The sequence below is a fragment of the Sebastes umbrosus genome, chromosome 12 (assembly GCF_015220745.1).
Source record: "Sebastes umbrosus isolate fSebUmb1 chromosome 12, fSebUmb1.pri, whole genome shotgun sequence".
In the NCBI taxonomy this organism is placed as follows: Eukaryota; Metazoa; Chordata; class Actinopteri; order Perciformes; family Sebastidae; genus Sebastes; species Sebastes umbrosus.
Genome location: NC_051280.1, coordinates 26,806,846 through 26,827,573, shown reverse-complemented (window position 1 = coordinate 26,827,573; position 20,728 = coordinate 26,806,846). Strand labels below are relative to the sequence as shown.

Genomic DNA, 20,728 nt, shown 5'->3' with positions numbered 1-20,728 from the left:
ACACACTGCTATTCAGTTGCTATTCTGCCAATACACGACATATCCAATGCACAGGAAATGCTGACACTGCATGATGATTACAGTCTGGTGGTAATCATCAATGGATGTACAATTCAGCATAGCTGTTAGTTGGCACATGAATTATATACATCAATAAGTCAAAGAGAACTTTATATATTAATTTTCTTCGACACAGGCAACATGAAGTAATCATTAACTGTGTTCAACATTTTACTATCAGTCGATTAGACTGTTGTCAGGCTTTTTAATAGGCTTAATAGGTGTTATCAGTTGTTATAAGTCCCATAGATGTGGGTCAATAGGGGCCTACTACACCCACTATTAGGTTTTATCATCTATTCACATGGTAGATCACCGAAAGAAAGTATAAAAGAACACGACAGCGACCTCTAGCGACTGTAGTTATCATGACAGGAGCAGAAGTGGAAGTCAGGTGCTGTAGTATAGACAGATTGATGGATGGCACACTAAACATAGGGTTTTCACCCAGGAGACCTGAGTTCACATCCTGTGTGAAATCAACAATGTGTACTTGTGTTAATGTTCGTAGTTATTTAAACCCAAAACACAATGTTTTTCCCTAAACTTAACTAAGTGTGTGTTTTTTTTTGCCTAAACCTAAAGAAGTTGTAGTTTTGTTGCCTAAACTTAAAGGAGTTGTAGTTTTATTGCCTAAACCTAAAGAAGTTTTAGTTTTATTGCCTAAACCTAAAAAAGTTGTAGTTTTGTTGCCTAAACCTAAAGAAGTTGTAGTTGTAGTTTTGTAGCCTAAACCTAAAGAAGCAATACGCCAACATTTTTTTAAATGATTAATTCACAGTCATAATTATTTTCAAGAAAAGACAAACTTTTATTCTGGACCTTTCTAACGGCTCTGTGGATGTATTATTTTTTTTTAATATTCGTCTTGTTATGGTCAGAGGGATCATGACAGATCTGGGCAGCAGGTTTCTCTGAGCCTTGCTCATCAGGAGCCATTGGCTGCACCTGTGATCACCCTCAGCTGTTGATAATCAGCCTGGCTGGGAGGCTATATATGCAGGTTGGCTGCACCCTGCTCATTTGGTTGTGTGTCTGCAGAGGGTCAACACCTTCAGTTGGCTTTCTGTGTTTGCATTGTGTTTTTGGTGGTTTTGATTTTGAGGCTGCACATCTTTAGCCAGCCTCTACTTCTCTTTTGTTTCCCCCCTCAGTAACTCCCGACTTGCATTTCATATTGGTCCAATACCTTTGTTGTTGGTCTATCATTTTTGGTAAATTTAGTGAGCGGCTGTTATATTCCCACAGTTTCCTTTTAGAAGCCAAGGGACTCCTTTTATTATTATTTCTGTCTGCGTCCGTTTATTTTGTTAGTTTCCCAGTAGCGACCTGTGTCATTCAGGTTTTAGTTTTTTTAGGGAACGTAATAGTCTACATAAAAATATTATCAATAAGACCTTTAAAGAGCTAGATATTTCCCATGAGTTGGTAGAGACCAAAACAGAGCTTAAAGGAGAGTGAATATTAGACTTACAGTTGCCCCATGTACAGAAACACGACTCCAAATGCGCTAATGTTGCTCTGTAACTACTGGATGTGTAAATATAAAACAGTTTGCTAGCACATTTGCCTTTTCAAACTAAAAGGTTGTTTGCCCCTTGTTTCTGCTGCCCCCAAGCAGCGAAATTTTGCATTTCGCATTATTTTGCTGACATGGAGCATAGGCGGATATGGGCTGTATTTTGTTAGTGCTTTGCTGCCCGCTTCATGTTATGCATTCTTACGAGGCCTGTAGCCTGAGACTGTTCTTTGCTGTGGTTGCATTTCACATTAGAGCTTAAATTGTTTTCATTCAGCATCACAAGTAATGTTGCTTTCATCTGACCACATGACTTCACTCACATGGCATTTGGAGGAGAAAATGGTTGATTCATTTCCTCATGGAGAAAAACACACCACTGCTGTTTTTTTGGCCTTAATATCATTTAACAGCCAGGAGATGGAGCCAGAGCAACACGCCTGCCTCCATCAAATGTGGTTAAAGGGCATTGGAACTGCTGAACACAACATTGTTGTTATACTTAACAGTTAGGCAGGTGAGTGCACATGGCAGCTATTTGAGACCGGGGTTGGTTGGCACACTTTTGTGGCAAATGTTTTTCAAAATTGTAGGTGATTAAAGTCATGTTGTGCATTTGTACCATCACAGGGTCGGTTGGCACAATTTTAAAATGCTATATTTACAAAAAATGAAGCAACCAATAGAAACACTTTGACCATTTAATTCAAAAACAAAGAACAAGAACCAAAAAACATGAACAATTCAATAGAATATCTGCCTATTTTAACAGCAAAAACAACATTTTTAAGCAATTCATCAGTAGGAATGTATAATTACTTTTGCCATTGACCATTCAAAATAATAATAATTAACTAACAATATATAAAAAAAATGTTTTTAATCTCTCAAAATACCCCAACAAAATATATATTAACAGTTACATTAATGGACACAACCAACTCAAAATCAGTGTGCTAACCAACCCCGCCCAACTCTGTGATAAACGATGTTAGCCAGCTACCATCAGTCATCATAGATTTTCAAATGTTATATCAAAATATTGCTGATTCCTGTCTGTTAACTAGACATAACTAGTAACACATTTCCAATATCTCTATCTGTAACTCAGTATTATAATACATTTAGTCCACAAACCATTTTTTTTACTTTCTATACTATAAAAATTTCTGATGTTTTATCATAGTAGATGAGTGCAGGTCAAGAAAGCAAACATTTTAATTCTCCCTTTTTGTTTCTGTGACCTTCAAAGGGACCAGAAATTAGCTGTGTGTCAACCGACCCCGGTCTCCCCTACTAAAGGATAGTTCTGATGCACTTATAAAGTATCACAACGCACCTTAATGCTTTCAAGTTTCAAGTTATTTATTGTTTTATGCACAATTACAGAGAGAGCAGTCGTTGGTAATACATATCTTCCTCAGGCTCCCACCAACAATGCTCATTAAATATGTATAAAAAGAAAAAATCACACAAATAAAAAAAATAATAATTTAAGGAATAAAATAGTGCAGAAGTCAACAGGGAAAAAATATAACGTGAATGCATGAATACATGACCAGGGAAGTCAGACATCAGCAAGAGAAGCGAGAAGCCCACCCTGTATCTAACAGTTGTGTTGTCAGCCTTTTAATGCATGTGTTTTGCCAGCTGCAATGGAAGAAAAGAGAGGCAATCAGTGGGTGATTGAGCATGTAGGGGAGGGAGGGAGGGAGGGAGGGAGTCAGACAGTCTCACCCACACAGCTCAGTACTGGCCCCAACAGCTGAGAACAGAGCAGGTCTCCTTCCTCCTGCTGCTGCTGCTGCTGTGTGTGCTCCTGCAAACGCCTCACATGGAGCCACATGTGACAGCCAACACCAACAGCAGAGTACACTGTGCTGGAGGAGCACGGGAGCTCCCACTGCACGGCTGACAGCCAGATGAAATAAGTGGCTGTAGATGAGAACAGGAACACTTCTTCTTCCGTACACACAACTTTTGTCAGTCTGTAATAATGGACGCACAGCAGAAACGTAAAGAGAAATTCGTCTTTACTACATTCCTTCAGGGGAAGATACACGCCTTTCGGGTCCACATTGCATCACACAGAGCAGTTTGTAAGTTTGTAAGAAAGGTCACCACAGCTCTCTGGCTAATGTTGACAAGAGGCTCATTGTTGAAGGGGGGAATGTCAAACCCAATCACACAGCTGCTTGGCTGTTACAGCTTGCGCTGCTCACATGCAGCGAGATAAGATCACTGCTGTTGAAAGTTGTGTAACCTACTTTGCACTCTGGGCTGCAGCTTGATTTGCTTTTGCAACAATACTGTAAAAGTGATAATGCATGGATGATGTTATATATAGTGATAGGGATACAAAATGTGCTTATAAGAAAATATTGTAAATAAAAAAATATATTATAAATTATATTATAAATTATTGTAAACTAGGGCTGTCAATCGATAGAAATATTTAATCATGATTAATCGCAAATTAATCACACATTTTTTATCTGTTCAAAATGTACCTTAAAGGGAGATTTGTCAAGTATTTAATGCTATTATCAACATGAGAGTGGGAAAATATGCTTGCTTTATGAAAATGCATGTATATATTTATTATTAGAAATCAATTAACAAAACAATGACAAATATTGTCCAGAAACCCTCACAGGTACTGCATTTAGCATAAAAAATATGCTCAAATCCTAACATGGCAAACTGCAGCCCAACAGGCAACAACAGCTGTCAGTGTGTCAGTGTGCTGACTTGACTGTGACTTGCCCCAAACTGCATATGATTATCATAAAGTGGGCATGTCTGTAAAGGGGAGACTCGCGGGTACCCATAGAACCCATTTTCATTCACATATTTTGAGATCAGAGGTCAAGGGAAGCTTTTGAAAATGGCCATGCCAGTTTTTCCTCGTCAAACTTTAGTGTAATTTCTAGTTTCATATGATGTCAATATCTTCACTCTAGCTTTAAAACTGAGGCCGCTACAACCTAAAAATCACAAGATGTGTTAATGCGTTTAAGAAATTAGTGGTGTTTAATACCCTGACAGCCCTAATTAAACCCATATTAGTTAATGAAACGACTTACTGTACATTGCTTTACAATGTTGTTACATAGCAGCTTTGAGCCTTACTGTTTATAGCAATGGCAAAGCTGTTAAGTGAAGGCATTTGAATTATACATTGAGGTTCATCTCAGTCCATGCATTACAGCATAGATCTCTCTCATATAAATCTTTCAACCCTTCATGCTGCACAGAGAGCACCCTTGGGCTCCAGGATGTTGCTGTAGCCCGAGTGGCGATGCTACAGAGATACGATATCACCCCTGGACCGGCCCCAGGATTAGGCCGGCGTACACTGGGCACAGGGCCAGCGTCTGCCATTAGGGTGTCACAGGAAGTTCTCTGGTGTCGCCCCCCTGAACTGATACCACCGCACAGACAAAAGGATGGCAGTTGACGCATCACTTAAGGTGTCACTGTTGTGAAATTTTACCCAAAGTCTTTATCTGATGGCATTTTCCAGAGTGGAGAAAGTGAGGTTGAAGTCTCTTTGATAGAAGTTTGGCACACAGTTGCGTTTAAAGGGGCCGAAAACACATTTTCGCAATCAGCTTCTCACTGAGAACAATGAGGTCCAACATGAACACAACATTCTGCCAAAGTTCAAAGTTTTTGTGCACCAGCATTTAGTAACATTTTAATCTAAATTTGATAACAATTGTTGAGTACAGAAGGGGTGTAAATATTAACCAATACAACCGAACTGATACAAGAGCCCGGGATTTGGCTACGTTGATGCCATAAACTGTATATAAGAAGTGGAAGTAGTCATTGTGACGTTACCCATTGGATTGTGGACTGCCGTACCGAAGCCTTTATTGTCTATTTGACTCTAAATGTGACCGTAATTTACTAAATGAACATCATGCTGTATTGAAGAAGACTTGAAACTAGCGATTGAGACCATAAACTCATGTTTACAATGTTTACTGAGGTAATAAATCAAGTGAGAAGTAGGCTCATTTTCTCATAGACTTCTACATGAGGGATAATGTACAGTAAGCCGGTCATTGTTGTGAAATAATGCAAGATGTTGATGATAGTAGTCACGCTGCTGCTGCTGCTGCTGATCACGACGACGAAGACAAACACAAACACAATGATTCACTGCTTTACCATCCTCTAAAATAGAAACGGCTGGACTATATTTGCCCTTGCGACCATGGTGACGACTGTCAAAACATGACATCAGAGGCTATGTATAAAGGAGCCGACTCATGTGTGCTTATGACATTTCCACAGGAGGAGTCGGAGTAAGACACCGACGACTCAGGGAGAGAACGTGGGAGTATTTCTCAATATCGTGAGGGAGTGAATCATGTTCAGTTTCTTTTATTATTGTATCTTATTGTATTTCATTGAGTATCTATCTATCTATCTATCTATCTAGTTCTGTTTTCAAGGAAATATGGCTCCTTTTGGCACCTTACATTACCACCTGACTGGAAGGCAGTAAACGCTACCTGATACTTCCTGTTATGCCCAGGACAACAGAGAGTGATCTTTACTGTAAAAAGAGGGGTAAATCCCTGAGATCGTATCCACAGTGACGGAAGGAGGAACTGGGCCACAGTTTCACATGCCTGAAGCTTTGTCAAACCCCGTCAGTATATTGCTGTTATGTGGGCCATCGCTGGCACAGCTTGACTGAGAAAACTGGGCCACAAGAGCCAGTGGCAGCAACCTGAGAGGCTGCCAAAATGTAGGTTAACTATAATGTTATGTAACATGGACTGTGGACGGAGAGCACAGTAGAGGGTTTAACTCTCACTGTCCTTACACGAGCAGATATATGAGGGGGGATCATCTGTCAGATACAGAATATGAGTCGGTGACAACGTCGAGCAGAGCAGCTCTGACATGAATCTGTAATCCGCAATATGTCACTACTTCATTGTTATTTACATGACGTGTTAATGGAATCAAATCTGGAAAAACAGGTTAGGAATCTGGGTTAGTTTGACTTTAATGGCTGCGTTGATGAAGTGAATGGATACAGCAAATCGTGCCAATCTAGAAGCAATCATTGTAGTGCTACTTGAGTGAAACATTAAAGAGGACCTATTGTGCTTATTTTCAGGTGCATACTTGTATTTTGGGTTTCTACTAGAATATGTTTGCATGTTTTAATGTTCAAAAAAGACTTTATTTTCTCATACCGGCTGTGCTGCAGCACCTCTTTTCACCCTCACCCTCTTTTGCCCCCTGTAAAGTCCAGTGCGCTCTGATTGGTCAGCTTTGCTCCAGCTCCACTCTAACTAGCTTTGCTTGTCTGCATGCCAAATAGGGATGTGACGTTGCGGAAATGACACTCATTATCTGTAGCGCGCTTATTTTGATCTTTACCGTTGGATGCATGGAGGTATTAAAAGAACTGGATACTGCGTTGGAGGCGGGGCCCCGTTCATTCCTATGAGAGTTGCTCATTGGCGCTTGAAGCCTAAATGGCTCGACTTCCGTCTGGAAAAGTATCTGGATCTTGGCGGAGTAGCATCCAAGACGATTGGCGTGGTAGTAGTCTACGGGAAAAAGTATTTTTGGGCCCAATGCATCACGTGACTGACACAGAAGTTGCAGTACCGCCGTTTGGCCACTACGAAAGTCCGGATCGTCGACCGGCGCACTTCCTGGGGGCTTGGTTGGATGGCCGTTCTCAGGTCGAGCTTTCGCTACAGGGACGCAGGTTTCCACCCGGCGCCGCTCCGCCGCGCACACCGGCTGTGACCGCTCTGTCCTCCACACTGTGATTGCCTCATTAACGTTATGGTTCCCTTATAGTATTGGGATTAAATCCGAAATATTGCCAAATAGGTGCTTTTGCTTTTCGCTTTGAGACCAAATCCTCCGCCATCGTCTTGACTGTCAACTCTCTCTCGTCCCGTGTGTGAAATCTGACTCCTGCTACTGTGTTGAGACTCTGTACAGAGCAGACACTTTCACTTTCACGTTTGTAGCGTCTGTTGTCCGACTATGTATTGATAACACTGCACTGATACGCGAAAATGAATTAAATGGGTTTTATTCATTGGAAAAAACGACGGTGGGGGCGGTGGTCAAAGTAATCTAATCGCTGGTGCCCGACCATCGTGTAACACCGGTAACACCGGCTACCGCGGCAAGCCTAGTGTCAAACTAGCCGCTAGACAGGTATTTACGCAAATGTCTTACTTGGTGACATCACCACGTTAACTCAACAGCGTTTCAGGCAGTTCAGGAGCAGTGTTTCTGTGGGGGAGAGTAACTCTCTTTGGCGTGGACTTTGTAACTTTGCAGACCTTTGACATGCACAAAAAACTATCTAACACACTAAAGGAAAGGGGGAAAGCACAAAAGTGTAATAGGTCCTCTTTAATTTTCTTCCATGACTCTGTTAGTGCTGCACTGGTGTGGTCTGAGAATAACACATTGAAACATGTGAAAAAATCACAAAAGGAACAGGAAACTCCAACTGTATTGCATAAATGTATTTCTGGACAGGCTGCGTGATTGCACTATAAATAGCCACGTAGCCTGGCGTAGCACTTTGATCATGTGTTATGAGTAGATGTCACACCGAGAGGATACACAGACTGGACGTACCTAAATGTGCCGTACATCAAATACTTACACACTTATTCACAAACCTGTGCTGTTTAACTATATCAGTACTTCCTTCCTCTCTTGCAGCACTGTCGGCTCGGTGTTTACTCCCCACGCAGGTCAGTGGAAAAGAAACATGCACTAGAGTGATCCCAGCCAAAATGGATCACACTACTCGTAACACACTTCTACCGAGCGCTGAGGACAGGGGAGGACGAGCAGCCCGTCCTCTGACCTGAGTATTTGGACCAACAGGCTATTTAGGTATTACTGCAGTTTTTTTTCTTCAAACTGAAGCACTGTTGTGTATCAACACGGGGTCAAAGTTCAAGAGTGTTTGGACTCTTTCCGTTCATCTGTTAATCTGTCGCTCTGTTTGTCCGCCTCTCTGAGCTTCATTTTCCTCCCAGTCGGGGACACATGCAGAGTAAACTGTGATTATCTTTAAAAAGCAGAGAGAAGCTGGAATGTTAATCCAGTCCATTTACGTTTTTCTCACTTCCCAAAAAACACTGAATTAACAGTTTTGAACAGTTCAAAATGAGCGTGTGCATGTTTGCGCAAAAGGAAATTTTCAATTTCTAACTAATGCCAACATCTGTTAACAAGAAATAGAATATAACAGGGAGAGGATTTTACAGCCAAATCCATAATCCTGCAGCTTCTCTTCACTGCAGGGAGCTTCCTGGAGTTTAGGAGTGTCTGACTTAAATCACCATCTCAGAGGAATGCCAGTGAGTCATGTTACAGTAATGTACGATGAATACCTGGCAGCATGTGTCACCTTTAATAGAAGTCTAATCAGAGGGACATTTACACATGATTCAAAAGACCAGACAGTCTATGATGCAAAGGAAGGCCATAAGGATTTGAATCTTATCAGAAACTCAATGCGTGTTTCGTTTTTTTATTTAACCACTACATATTTACAATAATGTTGAATTTGTCAATCAGGGAAAAATATATATATATATATATATATATATATATATATATATATATATATATATTTTTTTTTTTTTTTTCAGTATTTATTTATTAGTTAATTAAATTATTTATTTAATTGCCTTCTTAAATTCAATTTTCAGAGGGGAACTCAGCACACAAGTTCCGATCAAAATAAAAAGATTTCAATTATATAAATTCAGTTGTGTTTAAATTCCCACATTCATTTTTCGGTAGTGGTAAAAATTTACAATTTGGTATTAAAATATACATACAAATATATTAAGTATGGGGTTAACGAATATATCAGGCTCATTTAATTTTTATTTTTATTTATTTGTTGTGTTTGTTTTTGTTTATTAGTGTGTGTACCTGGGTGTGTTTTTGTCTTGTCCTAATTGTAGGTCTTTGTATTGTGTCATTTTAGCATGTTGAAAATAAAGATATTGAAAGAGATAATGCTGGAGGTTTATCAGTTATTTATTTACCACATCACTGGTTGGACCTGTGACAGACAGACAGAGGAGTGAGTCTGTGGGCAGCAGCAGCAGCAGTGACGAGAGCGTCTCCTGCGTCTGCGTGTGTCACCGTCTGCGTCAAGACAGCCGGGGAGCCTCAGAGAGGATGGATGTGAAGCGAGATGATACACCGCTTCCGACCACTTCCGGTTACGTTTGGCAGAAGAACTCATAGCCGGTTAACTTTGAGTTTTAGCTACTTTAAGCTGAGGTATAAATGTAAAAATTACTTCGTTTTATTTAAGTTAGCGTGTATCACGTTTTGTTGTAATTTATATATATTTTAATATTATATAATATTATATTTAGTTGCAACAATAATGTGTATTTTTAACAACATTTTATACATTTCTGATGAAAAAATGTATTTTATGTCTAAATTGGAAATGGAGTCACACAATAATACAAAAGTAAAAAAATAAATAATATATCTGAAGGATTCTAATCATTATATTTCATGGTGACATGAAGTGTTAGTGGTTAAAAACCTTTTCTTTTTTTTCCAGTGTTCGAGGTAGTTTTTAATTAAGGTTTTACGTGACGTATCTTCAAATAGCAAATAGGACACTTTGCTTGATAATATAATGTTTTATACAGATTCATTTATGCATGTAATGTCCTGAGGACCTATTATACTATACTTTATTTTACTTATCTTATTTACTAATTTCATCTGATCTTACTTAATTGTTATTCTTTTAGGCACTGGTGCTAGAATTAGTACTTTTTTATTTTATACACTTGAACTTGTTGTAATTTGTGTTGTATTTTTGAGCAAACTCTGGCACAAGAATTAATAAAGTTCTATCTTATCTTATCTTATCTTATCTTATCTTAATAGTCTGACTTTTCCTACCTAAATAAGGGAGGTTTTTTTATTTATTTTTTTATCTTACAAAATATAAGTACAATAATAATATGTGCATACATAACTTCCAGGGGTACATTAAAAAAGTAGAAAAATAAAAATAAAAAAATAAAATACAATAAACAATAGAAAGATATACATCTATATAGAGAAAAATACAAAATCAAAATAGACATAGTTAGTTCTGATTGCCTTATTATTCCTAATGTTTTTAATTGTGGTGCAATACTGTCTCAGTTCTTGATAAAAAAAAATCTAAATTAAGAGGTTTGGAGTCCAACCATCTCTTCTTGTGAATGTGGAATTTTCCCAAAAATAGAATAAACTGTACAAAGAACATATAATATCTTTTATTGTTCTCATTCACCTTCAAAACACATACAAATGTCCTTAAATGTAATTGTTTGGCCAGTTTTCCTTCTTAAATAATGTTCAGCATCCACCCAAAATATTCTACATACATTTAGAAAACAATGTTTATTCTTCTAATTCACAGAAAGTATATTCCATATCAAGCTAAATAAGGGAGTTGTTAGCTTATCCTGACAGATGTACGCATGTGCAAGCTCTGAGCAGGAAATTCCAAGGGGGGTGTACTATCTTGTTTTTTGATTGTACTCTTTGGTAGCTGCCAGCCAGCCCTCTCATGTTCACACTGGTATACTACACAGTGAAGCTTCACATAAACACAGAGAGTCTCACAATGCTCAGCTGGCTGGACCCATAACTTCGTGTCAATTCCAGCTTTTGTTTTTTTGTTTGTTATTATGCTGCATTTTACTTCCTGGTGAGTAACTGACTGAAAACAAATCACTGTCTTATTACTCCTGTAGGGTTTCTGTCACTAATTATAGTGGTTTATATATATGGTGACCATATCCTATTTATCACTTGTTTATCTAGAGTATAATTCTGTGAAATGTGGTTAGTTTCTACACTGTTATTGTTAATGTTACTGTGTTTTATGGAGACCCAAACAGCCTAAAAGTAGTATCTGTTGTAGTACTATTACTAAATGTTTAAAGAAACTTCCTATGAGAAGGACTCCTCTCTCTCTGTGTGTCTGTGCTGCTCGGAGGCAGCTCCAGCAGAGGAAGTTTGCTCTGGTTTGAATGGGACTGCTGGTGTCTCTGCTGTAGAGACAGACAGAGGAGGGGGGACAGTGTTGGCATTGTAGCCGACATGAGGGGTGAAGAGGTCAGCTGTCTAATAACTGTTATTATGCCAAACAGGAAACGACTCCTGCACTCCTGTAGGAGTTTAAACCTGCAGTAGACAGAATATTTTTTTTGCATCATTGGGCTAAAAAATTCCATAATAACCTTTCAGCATGTTGTAATTCTAGACTTCTGCTCCTCTTCATGGCTGTTTTCAGGCTTTAAAGAATGTAGCCCGTGACGGGAGACTTTGACCAATCAGAGGTCATTTCAGAGAGAGAGAGAGCGTTCCTATTGGCTGTTCATTCAACGGAGGCAACTTGGTTTTTTCCTCAACTAATCTCAACATGGCTGCCGGGTCACAAACTTTCTCATTTTACAGCTAAACAGTACACTACAAGATGTTTCTGAAGACATTTGAGGAGAGAAATAGGCATTACAGTAACAGAATATTGATTCATATTTGATCAGCGCTGCCTAGTTTCACCGTTTGATCAGAGTTTGTAAGTGATTGACAGCTGCTCAGAGACGTAAAGGCTCCAGCTCGGCTCTGATTGGTTGTTTTCCTGGTCTGTGAAATCTTGCAGATGCCATTAGGAGCACCGGAGGACACAGAGACACATGATTGTTTTTCAGATTACCTGTCTCATGCACTACTGTCAGGATATAGTGACCGTTTCATAAATCATATTTGCTCCTTTTCTACCCATTGCTGTTTTAAAGTGTCTGAAAACAATAATGTAATTATTGTGAGCTCATTCTGCATCATGGTAGTATGCCCTGCAGCCTATTCTTAACCATCTAGTACATTAGAGTAATACAGTATAGTCCCCCCCCCCACCTCCTGTTTCACACTGACGCTCACATGCACTATGTGCTTCTGCTGCTTTGAACCTTTAAATTATTGATATGGTCTCAGTGGATGCCCACGTGTACAGTAGAACGTCTCTCCACTCTGTCAGATATTAAATGTAATAAATGTGAAATCATTTGGGACAAGAGACAGCTATAATAATAATAATACTGCAATGCAGCATTAATTGGAATTTCTTTATTAAACAGTCATGCAGATGTATTTCAGCAGAGCTAAATCCCTTTACACCCAACTGCTTATGCAGCGCAGCGTTCTACTGTGTAAACAGTGTAATGGCGCAAGAAGTTGTCTCTTGTTTCACCTCTTATTTGCTGATGGATCCAGGAAGTTGCTCACTCCGAGTGCACACACACACACACACACACACACACACACACACACACACACACGCTGACTGGTTTAACTATTTGCTTACTACAGACAATCAGAAGCTCCTTTACTTGTCAGTCAGTGGAGAGGTTTACGTTGCTTTTTGCCTGACCAGAAGCAGTGTTACTGTTTTACCGTGGTGCACTCTCTCTCTCTTTTAGAAAACACAGATGTTGTTCTGTTTTCAGTGGCTCGTGTTAAGTTGAACGCTCCCTTCCTTTCTCTCTGGGACTTGGAGAGGAGGAGGAGGAGGGAGGGGGGGGGGGGGGGGGGGGGGGGGGGGGGGGGGGGTCAGTCTAAATCCTGGTCAGCTGCTTGTATTACTGTCACTTATCCGACCAGGATGGAGTTTAAAGCACTTTGAGGTCAAATACTTCTGATTGTTTGGAGCCATAAAGAAGAGTTCAAGTTTTATATTAAAGCTTCAGTAGGTAGAAATATGATTTATTATTTTTATACAACGGTCACTATATCCTGACAGTAGTGCATGAGACAGGTAATCTGAAAAAACATCATGTGCCTCTGTGTCCTCCGGTGCTCCTAATGGCATCTGCAAAAGCCGAGCTGGAGCCTTGCCGTCTCTGAGCAGCTGTCAATCACTCGCAAACTCCGATCAAACGGTCAAACTAGGCAGCGCTGATCAAATATGAATCAATATTCTGTTACTGTAATGCCTATTTCTCGCCTTAAAAATGCTTTCAGAAACATCTTGTAGTGTACTGTTTAGCTGTAAAATGAGACAGTTTGTGACCCGGCAGCCATGTTGAGATCAGGTTGAGGAAATACCAAGCACCGCCCACCAGCCGGAGCAAACTTTCTCATTTTACAGCTAAACGGTACACTACGAGATGTTTCTGAAAACATGATTCATATTTGATCAGCGCTGCCTCGTTTGACCGTTTGATCTGAGTTCACGAGTGATTGACAGCTGCCTCCGTTTAATGAACAGCCAATAGGAACGCTCTCTCTCTCTCTGAAATGACCTGTGATTGGCCGAAGTCTCCCATCACAGGCTAGATGTTTTAAAGCCTGAAAACAGAGCCATGAGGAGGTGCAGAAGTCTAGTTTTCTCTCAGAACGCTTCAATTACAATATGCTGAAAGGTTATTATGGATTTTTTTAGCCCAATGATGTCAAAAATATTCTGCCTACTGCAGGTTTAAGTGAATATTCAGAGTGCAATTGTGAATATTTGCTGGTTTTCTTTCATGATATTGAATGATATTTAACTTAAAATAGTTTGGGATTGTTGCACAGACAAAATTTGAATTCGGCTTTAGGGAAATTGTAATGTACGTTTTCAGTATTTTTATGGACCAAATTGCTTCCGAATCTATATAAAAGTAATTGTTTGTTGTAGCCTTAAACCAAACCTAGCAGTTGACCTGGCATCCAATAGGTCATATAGGCTCCCTTAGTGTCCAAACACACACATACTGCTAACTGTCTAACAGACTGATAACAGCGTTTCTTTACTTTAACACCGCTCTGCTTAGATTTTCTCTTTTTCACTCAGCAGCTTTGAGCAGCCCCGCTAAGGTTTGTAACCCTGAAATTACTCGTGTTTGGACTTATTTTCCATGTTCACATCCAAAAATAGCAGCCACTTGAACCATTTCACCCCCCCCCCCCACCCCACCACCACCACCCTGCCAGTCCTCAACATGCAGCCATTGGACGGTCCGTTTCCACGTATTCTTCACAAAAAAACTTGAGGAATCATTGGAATGTTAATCACTCTGCAGGGAAAAGAGCCTCTTTTTTTTCTTTTTTTTTTAAACTCTCTCAAGTACTCAGCTGGTTTGCAAGCGAAAGTAGGATTGCGGTTCACAATTGTACACACCAGTTTGTCAGATAATCACTATCAAGATGTAATTAGCCTAAACAAACTCGGGGCCCTGAAACCGGCTCGACCGGCAGCTCTCGACAGGAAGGAGCTCTCATTCCTCCGGTTGTCATGTTCAAAAGACGTATCATTTGACTGTGGGTCTCTCAAACAGAGGAGGAAACGCATCATTGTCGTTCCACTACTGATTTACATAACGTTTGGTTTTGTGTTGCGGGGTTATGAATGCTGAAACGAGTGGATAAAGCAGCACAATGACTGATCTGTATATTTACTGATACTAAACCAATGTGCCCTTTTTCTCTTTGTGTTCATGCAGAATGTCATTCAACCACCACGGCCAAACAATGAGAGGCATCCTTAAGAGAAAGTTTGCAGAGATAGATGACAACCCCTGCTACTCCTCCTCCTCCTCCTCTTCTCCGTCCTCCCTCTCCTCCCCCGCCTCCTCAGAGTGGGAGTCGGACGGGGAGAGCGGCCCCTCCGACAGCCCGGATTTCACACCTCACGATCCTCCTTCACCCACCAGTTTACCCAGTAAGTCTAACCACTTTCAAATAATGCAAACCACCTCCTTATCTGGCTTTTCTTTTTTTTTTACCCCCCCTATTGGCGTTTTATAGGAGTGTCTGTTATCAGCCCGCACCAGCGGTCAATATGAAAACGCCAACCTTTAGATAATGCACAGTGAATGACTCGCCTCTGGACCGTCCGGCCGTCCGCTGGAGTGGAAGATCATTTGCCTGAGCAATAGGATGTTGTGGAATCAATTTGAATAGCAAGGTCCCTTTAAACGAGTCACATCAAATGGCCTTATTAAGATATCACAGAGCTGCACAAGGGGGGATGTTCTGCAGTTATTGTTGTGCAGTCTATTAAACCTTATGTCCTGCAACTAAGTCCCAGCAATGAAATTTATGTTCAATTTTGCAGTTCAATGCTTGATAAACATATACACAGTGCTATTACCCATGTTGACATAAAAACAATTACTAAATAATATGATTTCTGAAGCATTTTATGGGTCCAAAGACCACTTTTCTTCATGTCCCTAAATCTCAATGATTAGATAATGAGCTAATTAAATTACAATATGTCATTATTTAGGGGAAGAAAAATCGATTCACACATGTATACCGATTTATTTTTTACGATTTTTTAAATGCCAGAATCGATATATTTGCTTCATTTGAGTGTATGTGGAAGTAGAAGGAAGTTTTATTGTTGTAGTCTGAGTAACGTGTCCGTCAACCAAAACAAACGTATTTATGTATTTTGAACTACATTTTGAAAATAACTTAATATTACTATTGAATTCATGCATATTAGATGCTAAGAGTCAAAGCAAACGTAGCAGACCTCGCTTGCTGCCATTTATCTACAATATCAGCAAAAATGTCCGCAACGTGTCTTCACCGCAGCCGCTTTAGGTGTTGCGGTAAAGACGTTAGACATTAAAATTGCAATATCCGTCATATAAAACAACATGTTTTATATTTCTTTTGTGCATGAACACTGACATCTACAGTTACTGAAACATGAAAAACAAAAATTGTTTATATCAATATCTACAGTGATGCAGAAAGCTTGATGAAAATGAATTTAAGTGTCTTAAAAAATATTATAGAAATTAAAAAGCAAAATATCTAAAATGAACGTTATTGTAATGTCGTGATAAGGACATTTTGTAAGAACAAGTGACAAAATCTATAAAAAATAAACATGCAAGATATTAAAATCTTAACCACTATATGTAATTTTGTGTACCTGTTTATGTGTATTACATACTCTGATAGTTCAAATTACAATTAATAGAGTGAAAAGTGACCGTAGTTGCAGAAACACACATGTATAACAGTTTCAGATTTGTTATTTAAAGTCACAGTGTAAACAGTGCCCCAGTGTGGAGCTTTTCAGACGGACAGAGCGGCTGAGACGAGCTTAGTCAGCTGGTCTCGGTTGTTTACTGACTTTTGGAGCTGGAGTTCAGCCTCAGTTATGTGTGAAGGTTAGACAGTTTGTTGAAGCCAAACTGTAAACAACAGTAACCTGATGGATGTTGAAGACTAAACTGAACAGAAAGAGTCTGACTATGTTCTGGTAAACCTCCAAAGAACAGACCCTGGTTTACTTCTTCTTCTTCTCTCTGTACTATTAATGTGTCCACTGCTGCCGTAGACCCTTTGCTTGGTATTTCCTCTCCACATGTATGTTAAACTGATGTGACCCAGGCCACTGCAGTGAAGCACCTGCAGAGTGACACCTAGTGGCCACTTACGGACCTGCAGGAGACAAAGCCTGTGTCAAAGTTCAAGGCCTGTATTTATTAAGTGTCCAGGGCTGAGGTCAAAAAGTCTTTTCTGCTGAGGAAGGTTCCTAACGGAGTGAAATGACCCGGAAATATCTAAGTAGCAGCAATGATGAGAGCTGTTTGAATTCTCTAAATGCTAAGGAAAGATGCTTCAATGCTTCCTTTCTTATCTCAATTAGCAAAGGATTCACTGGACCATCCTTCCCCAGAGGAAAGGAGATAATAACATCCCACAATTCCTTGCGGCCGCAACATTTAAAGCGACGCGCCATTCTGTCGTTCATGAAAAACAAACGATATCTTTATCTTGCATATTATCTTCAGACAGTCATATACAAATTGGGATTTAAATTGATAAATGAGGGGACAGTGACAACATAAATTTACATTTGCTTACATCTGATGTTGTTCTAACTTATATCATTCCTACAATGTTTATTTATTTTATAGTGAAAAAGTAAAATTGATTGAAAATTAGAAAAACAATAAAGGAATAAATAAGGTAGTAATAGAGATAAAAACAAGGGAGAAAAAAAAGAATTAATTTTAAAAAATGATTGAAGAATGATTTGATTTTCTACTCTTGATGAATATGGGCCTAGAACTGGACTGCTCTGACAAACGTGCCGATGTTTCCCAGTATATCGTTATGGTCCTACTTGTTAAAGCACCAGATGCTCACTGTAAAACCCGACCCGACAGTGCCTCACTTTTTCCCATGTTTTTGTCTCTTTCTAACAGTTCGGTCCATCCTGAAGAGGCCCAGGCTCGCAGGAGCACAGAGCAGCGTGCGCTTTGACCAAGTGACGGTGTTCAGTTTCCCTCGCTGCCAGGGCTTCACCAGTGTGCCCAGTCGCGGAGGTGCCACCCTGGGCATGATGCAGAGGCACAGCGCCCTCCAAAGATACACAGTGGCAGAGCACGCACTGGAGCGGCGGCACGGACGCAGAGAGAGGCTCCGAGAGAGACGGAGGAAAGAGAGGTTGGAGTCGCTGAAACACAAAGTGAGTGCACTTCATTTTCTACATTAATTGCTGCGTCGCTCGTCTACGCCGACGGTGTCCTTAACTTTATCTGTGCTGGTTCCAGTTGATCACCAGCGGGGCCGTTGACCAGAGAGAGGCAGACAGGCTCACGGTGGATCACATCCCGGATGAAGACGCCGACGTCCACATCAGCGATGCTGAGCTGGAAGACGGAGGTTTCCTTCAACCGTACTCCTCCAAACAGCGGCAGGCTCTCCTCCAGGCGGCGGGGGTGAAGCGTGTCGACAGGGAGGAGAAGAGGCAGCTTCACGCCCTGCGTGTCTCCAGAGAGGACTGTGGATGTGACTGCCAAGGCTTCTGTGAGCCGGAGACCTGCGCATGCAGTCTGGCAGGAATCAAGTGCCAGGTACGACACTTATATACATAAACAAACATTACTTCAACCTCTAACCTGCATAAGGGCTGATTATGAGCTTGATTTGGTCATGACGAGAATTTCTTCAAGTTTGGCTCAAACGTCCACTCAGACTCGAGGATGAACTGATTCGATTTTCGAGGTCAAAGGTCACTGACCTCACAAAACATGTTTTTTGGCCATACCTCAAGAATTCATTTGCTAATTATGACAATTTCACACAAATGTACTAACAGGATGAAAAGATTTGATATAAATAACTTTGTAAACCCTATTTCTGAAGATGTATTTAAGATTTCTTCTTTCCTTTTAACTCTAACTTAATTTAATATTTTTAAATGTAGGTGATATATTTTCTGATATATGTGATGATGAATATGACATCATGATGATGAATCTGACATCATGTAGAGCTTGTTTACTCTATGATGTAAACATTTTTTATTACAATAACTGTATTGGAATCGTGCAGATAGCCTTTTGATCATTTCACCCATCCATTAGTGGTTGTTAACTTCAGATCCTGGTGTCAACACTGAACTGTTTTTGAGTACCCACAGCACTGAGTCTCTCTTTCTGCTATGTTTTGCCAACAGGTGGACCGCCTCAACTTCCCATGTGGCTGCACTAAGGACGGCTGTGGAAACACTCAGGGCCGCGTCGAGTTCAACTCCACACGCGTGCAGACTCATTACATCCACACCGTCATGAAACTCGAACTGGAGAGGCGACTGCAAGGTGAAACCCTGAGCCAAGAGGACCAGACAGGGCTTCCAGAAGACCTCCAAGAGTACGCGGACCGGGATGAGGCCGATCCAGTGCAGCAGAGTGTGCAGGACAAGAGCTGCCCCTTCGGGTTCACCATGGAGGAGGACGGTCTTCCTCTCACCATGCCCGCCACGCCTTCCTTTCATTTCACCCCGGACCGGATAGTGGTGGAGGAGAACAGCTGCAGCAGCGACATGACCGAGTCCTCTTGCTCCTCCTCTGACTCTGATGCGGGGGGATGCCTTAACGGGAGTCAGAATCTCCTCCCTGATGTCGACGGAGAGTTGTCCCGTGCCCTCAGCATCTGCGACTCTGAAAACGATAACTACTCGAGGCACATAGGAGAACCACTGACGCAGCACAGCAGCAACTCTGCCACTTACAGCACACCTACTGACAGTACAGGACCACTTCCAGCCAACGCATTCACAGACAACATAAGCAGGACCTCGCTGACGGATTACCTCGACGAGAATGCAAACCAAGCCAGAGACTTCTTCGACAGCGACTCTCTCGAGGGCTTCCCCAGCACCCCCTCGCCCACCATGGACTATTTCTCAGGCAGGTACATAGACCTGAGCCTGTCGTCTGACACCGACATCGAGTTCTTCGACAGCGACTACTCCTCCGGACCTCTGCACAGCTCTTTCAAAGTACACAGACAGCCAGACAGCTTGTGCCACCTCCAGCTGTTCAGCTCTGTCAGTTTGCCACAGTACGAGTCGAGCACCTACCTCCTGGAGTCTCTGATCGGCCTGGCTGAGCCGAGCCCAGAGCCGGGTCGTGCAGTCAGCGATGCCCAGCTTTTATAGCTCATTCAAGGCATTCTAGTGACGTATCAAGAGAATTAAATGTATAAAGCACTGCTTTTATGTATTTGTAAGAATATTTCAATGTACAAAGAATGATTTTTTAAATATTTTTTCCTAGCTGGATATTTTTTCTATTGCTTAAAAATAATTTTGCCTTTATGTCAAAGAAGAGACACTTGAGTAATTAATATATGACTTGTTTTTTAATTTTTTATTTCCTGAACCTATATAATGATCTCTCAGACATGTTATTTAATTTCTTATACCACGGCCACAAAGAATATTTAGACTCAGCTCTGATGCTGCAGAATCATTGTTGTTTTAAGTAATATTTATTACAATGATCACAAAGGTTGAGGCAATAAAGAGTTCCCATTTAAAAAAAGTATCGCCCCAGGAATCCACAAAAGTATGCATATTTTGCAGGTAGCTGGCCGTGGTATGAGCAGGATAATCCACTTTGAAGCATGCAGTAATGAAAGAAATAGATTTGTGAATTATTTTCTACTGCCTGGTTGATCGTGGATTATCCCATATATTGTTAAACAATATGTTTAAAATATTTCTGTATTGGAGTAATATAATAAACTTGTTTTTAATTTATTCACTTCATTTCAGATGTATTTAATGAGTGGTGT

General features: G+C 40.5%; 1 protein-coding gene and 1 long non-coding RNA gene across 2 annotated transcripts; one reads left to right on the top strand and one right to left on the bottom strand.

Moving 5' to 3' along the window:
- Positions 1-366: 366 nt before the first annotated feature.
- LOC119499310 lies at positions 367-11,845 on the bottom strand. Its single transcript, XR_005209374.1, has 3 exons — positions 11,830-11,845; positions 490-611; positions 367-408 (listed from the first exon to the last, which is right to left on the bottom strand). It is a non-coding gene; the product is annotated as an uncharacterized LOC119499310 (long non-coding RNA).
- LOC119499308 (cysteine/serine-rich nuclear protein 1-like) lies at positions 10,922-20,693 on the top strand. The gene is made up of 5 exons (XM_037788584.1): positions 10,922-11,339; positions 15,118-15,335; positions 17,851-18,113; positions 18,199-18,501; positions 19,107-20,693. The coding sequence occupies exons 2-5, from the start codon at positions 15,119-15,121 to the stop codon at positions 20,088-20,090; spliced, it is 1,767 nt and encodes a 588-aa protein (XP_037644512.1). The 5' UTR covers positions 10,922-11,339; position 15,118; the 3' UTR covers positions 20,091-20,693.
- Positions 20,694-20,728: the final 35 nt, after the last annotated feature.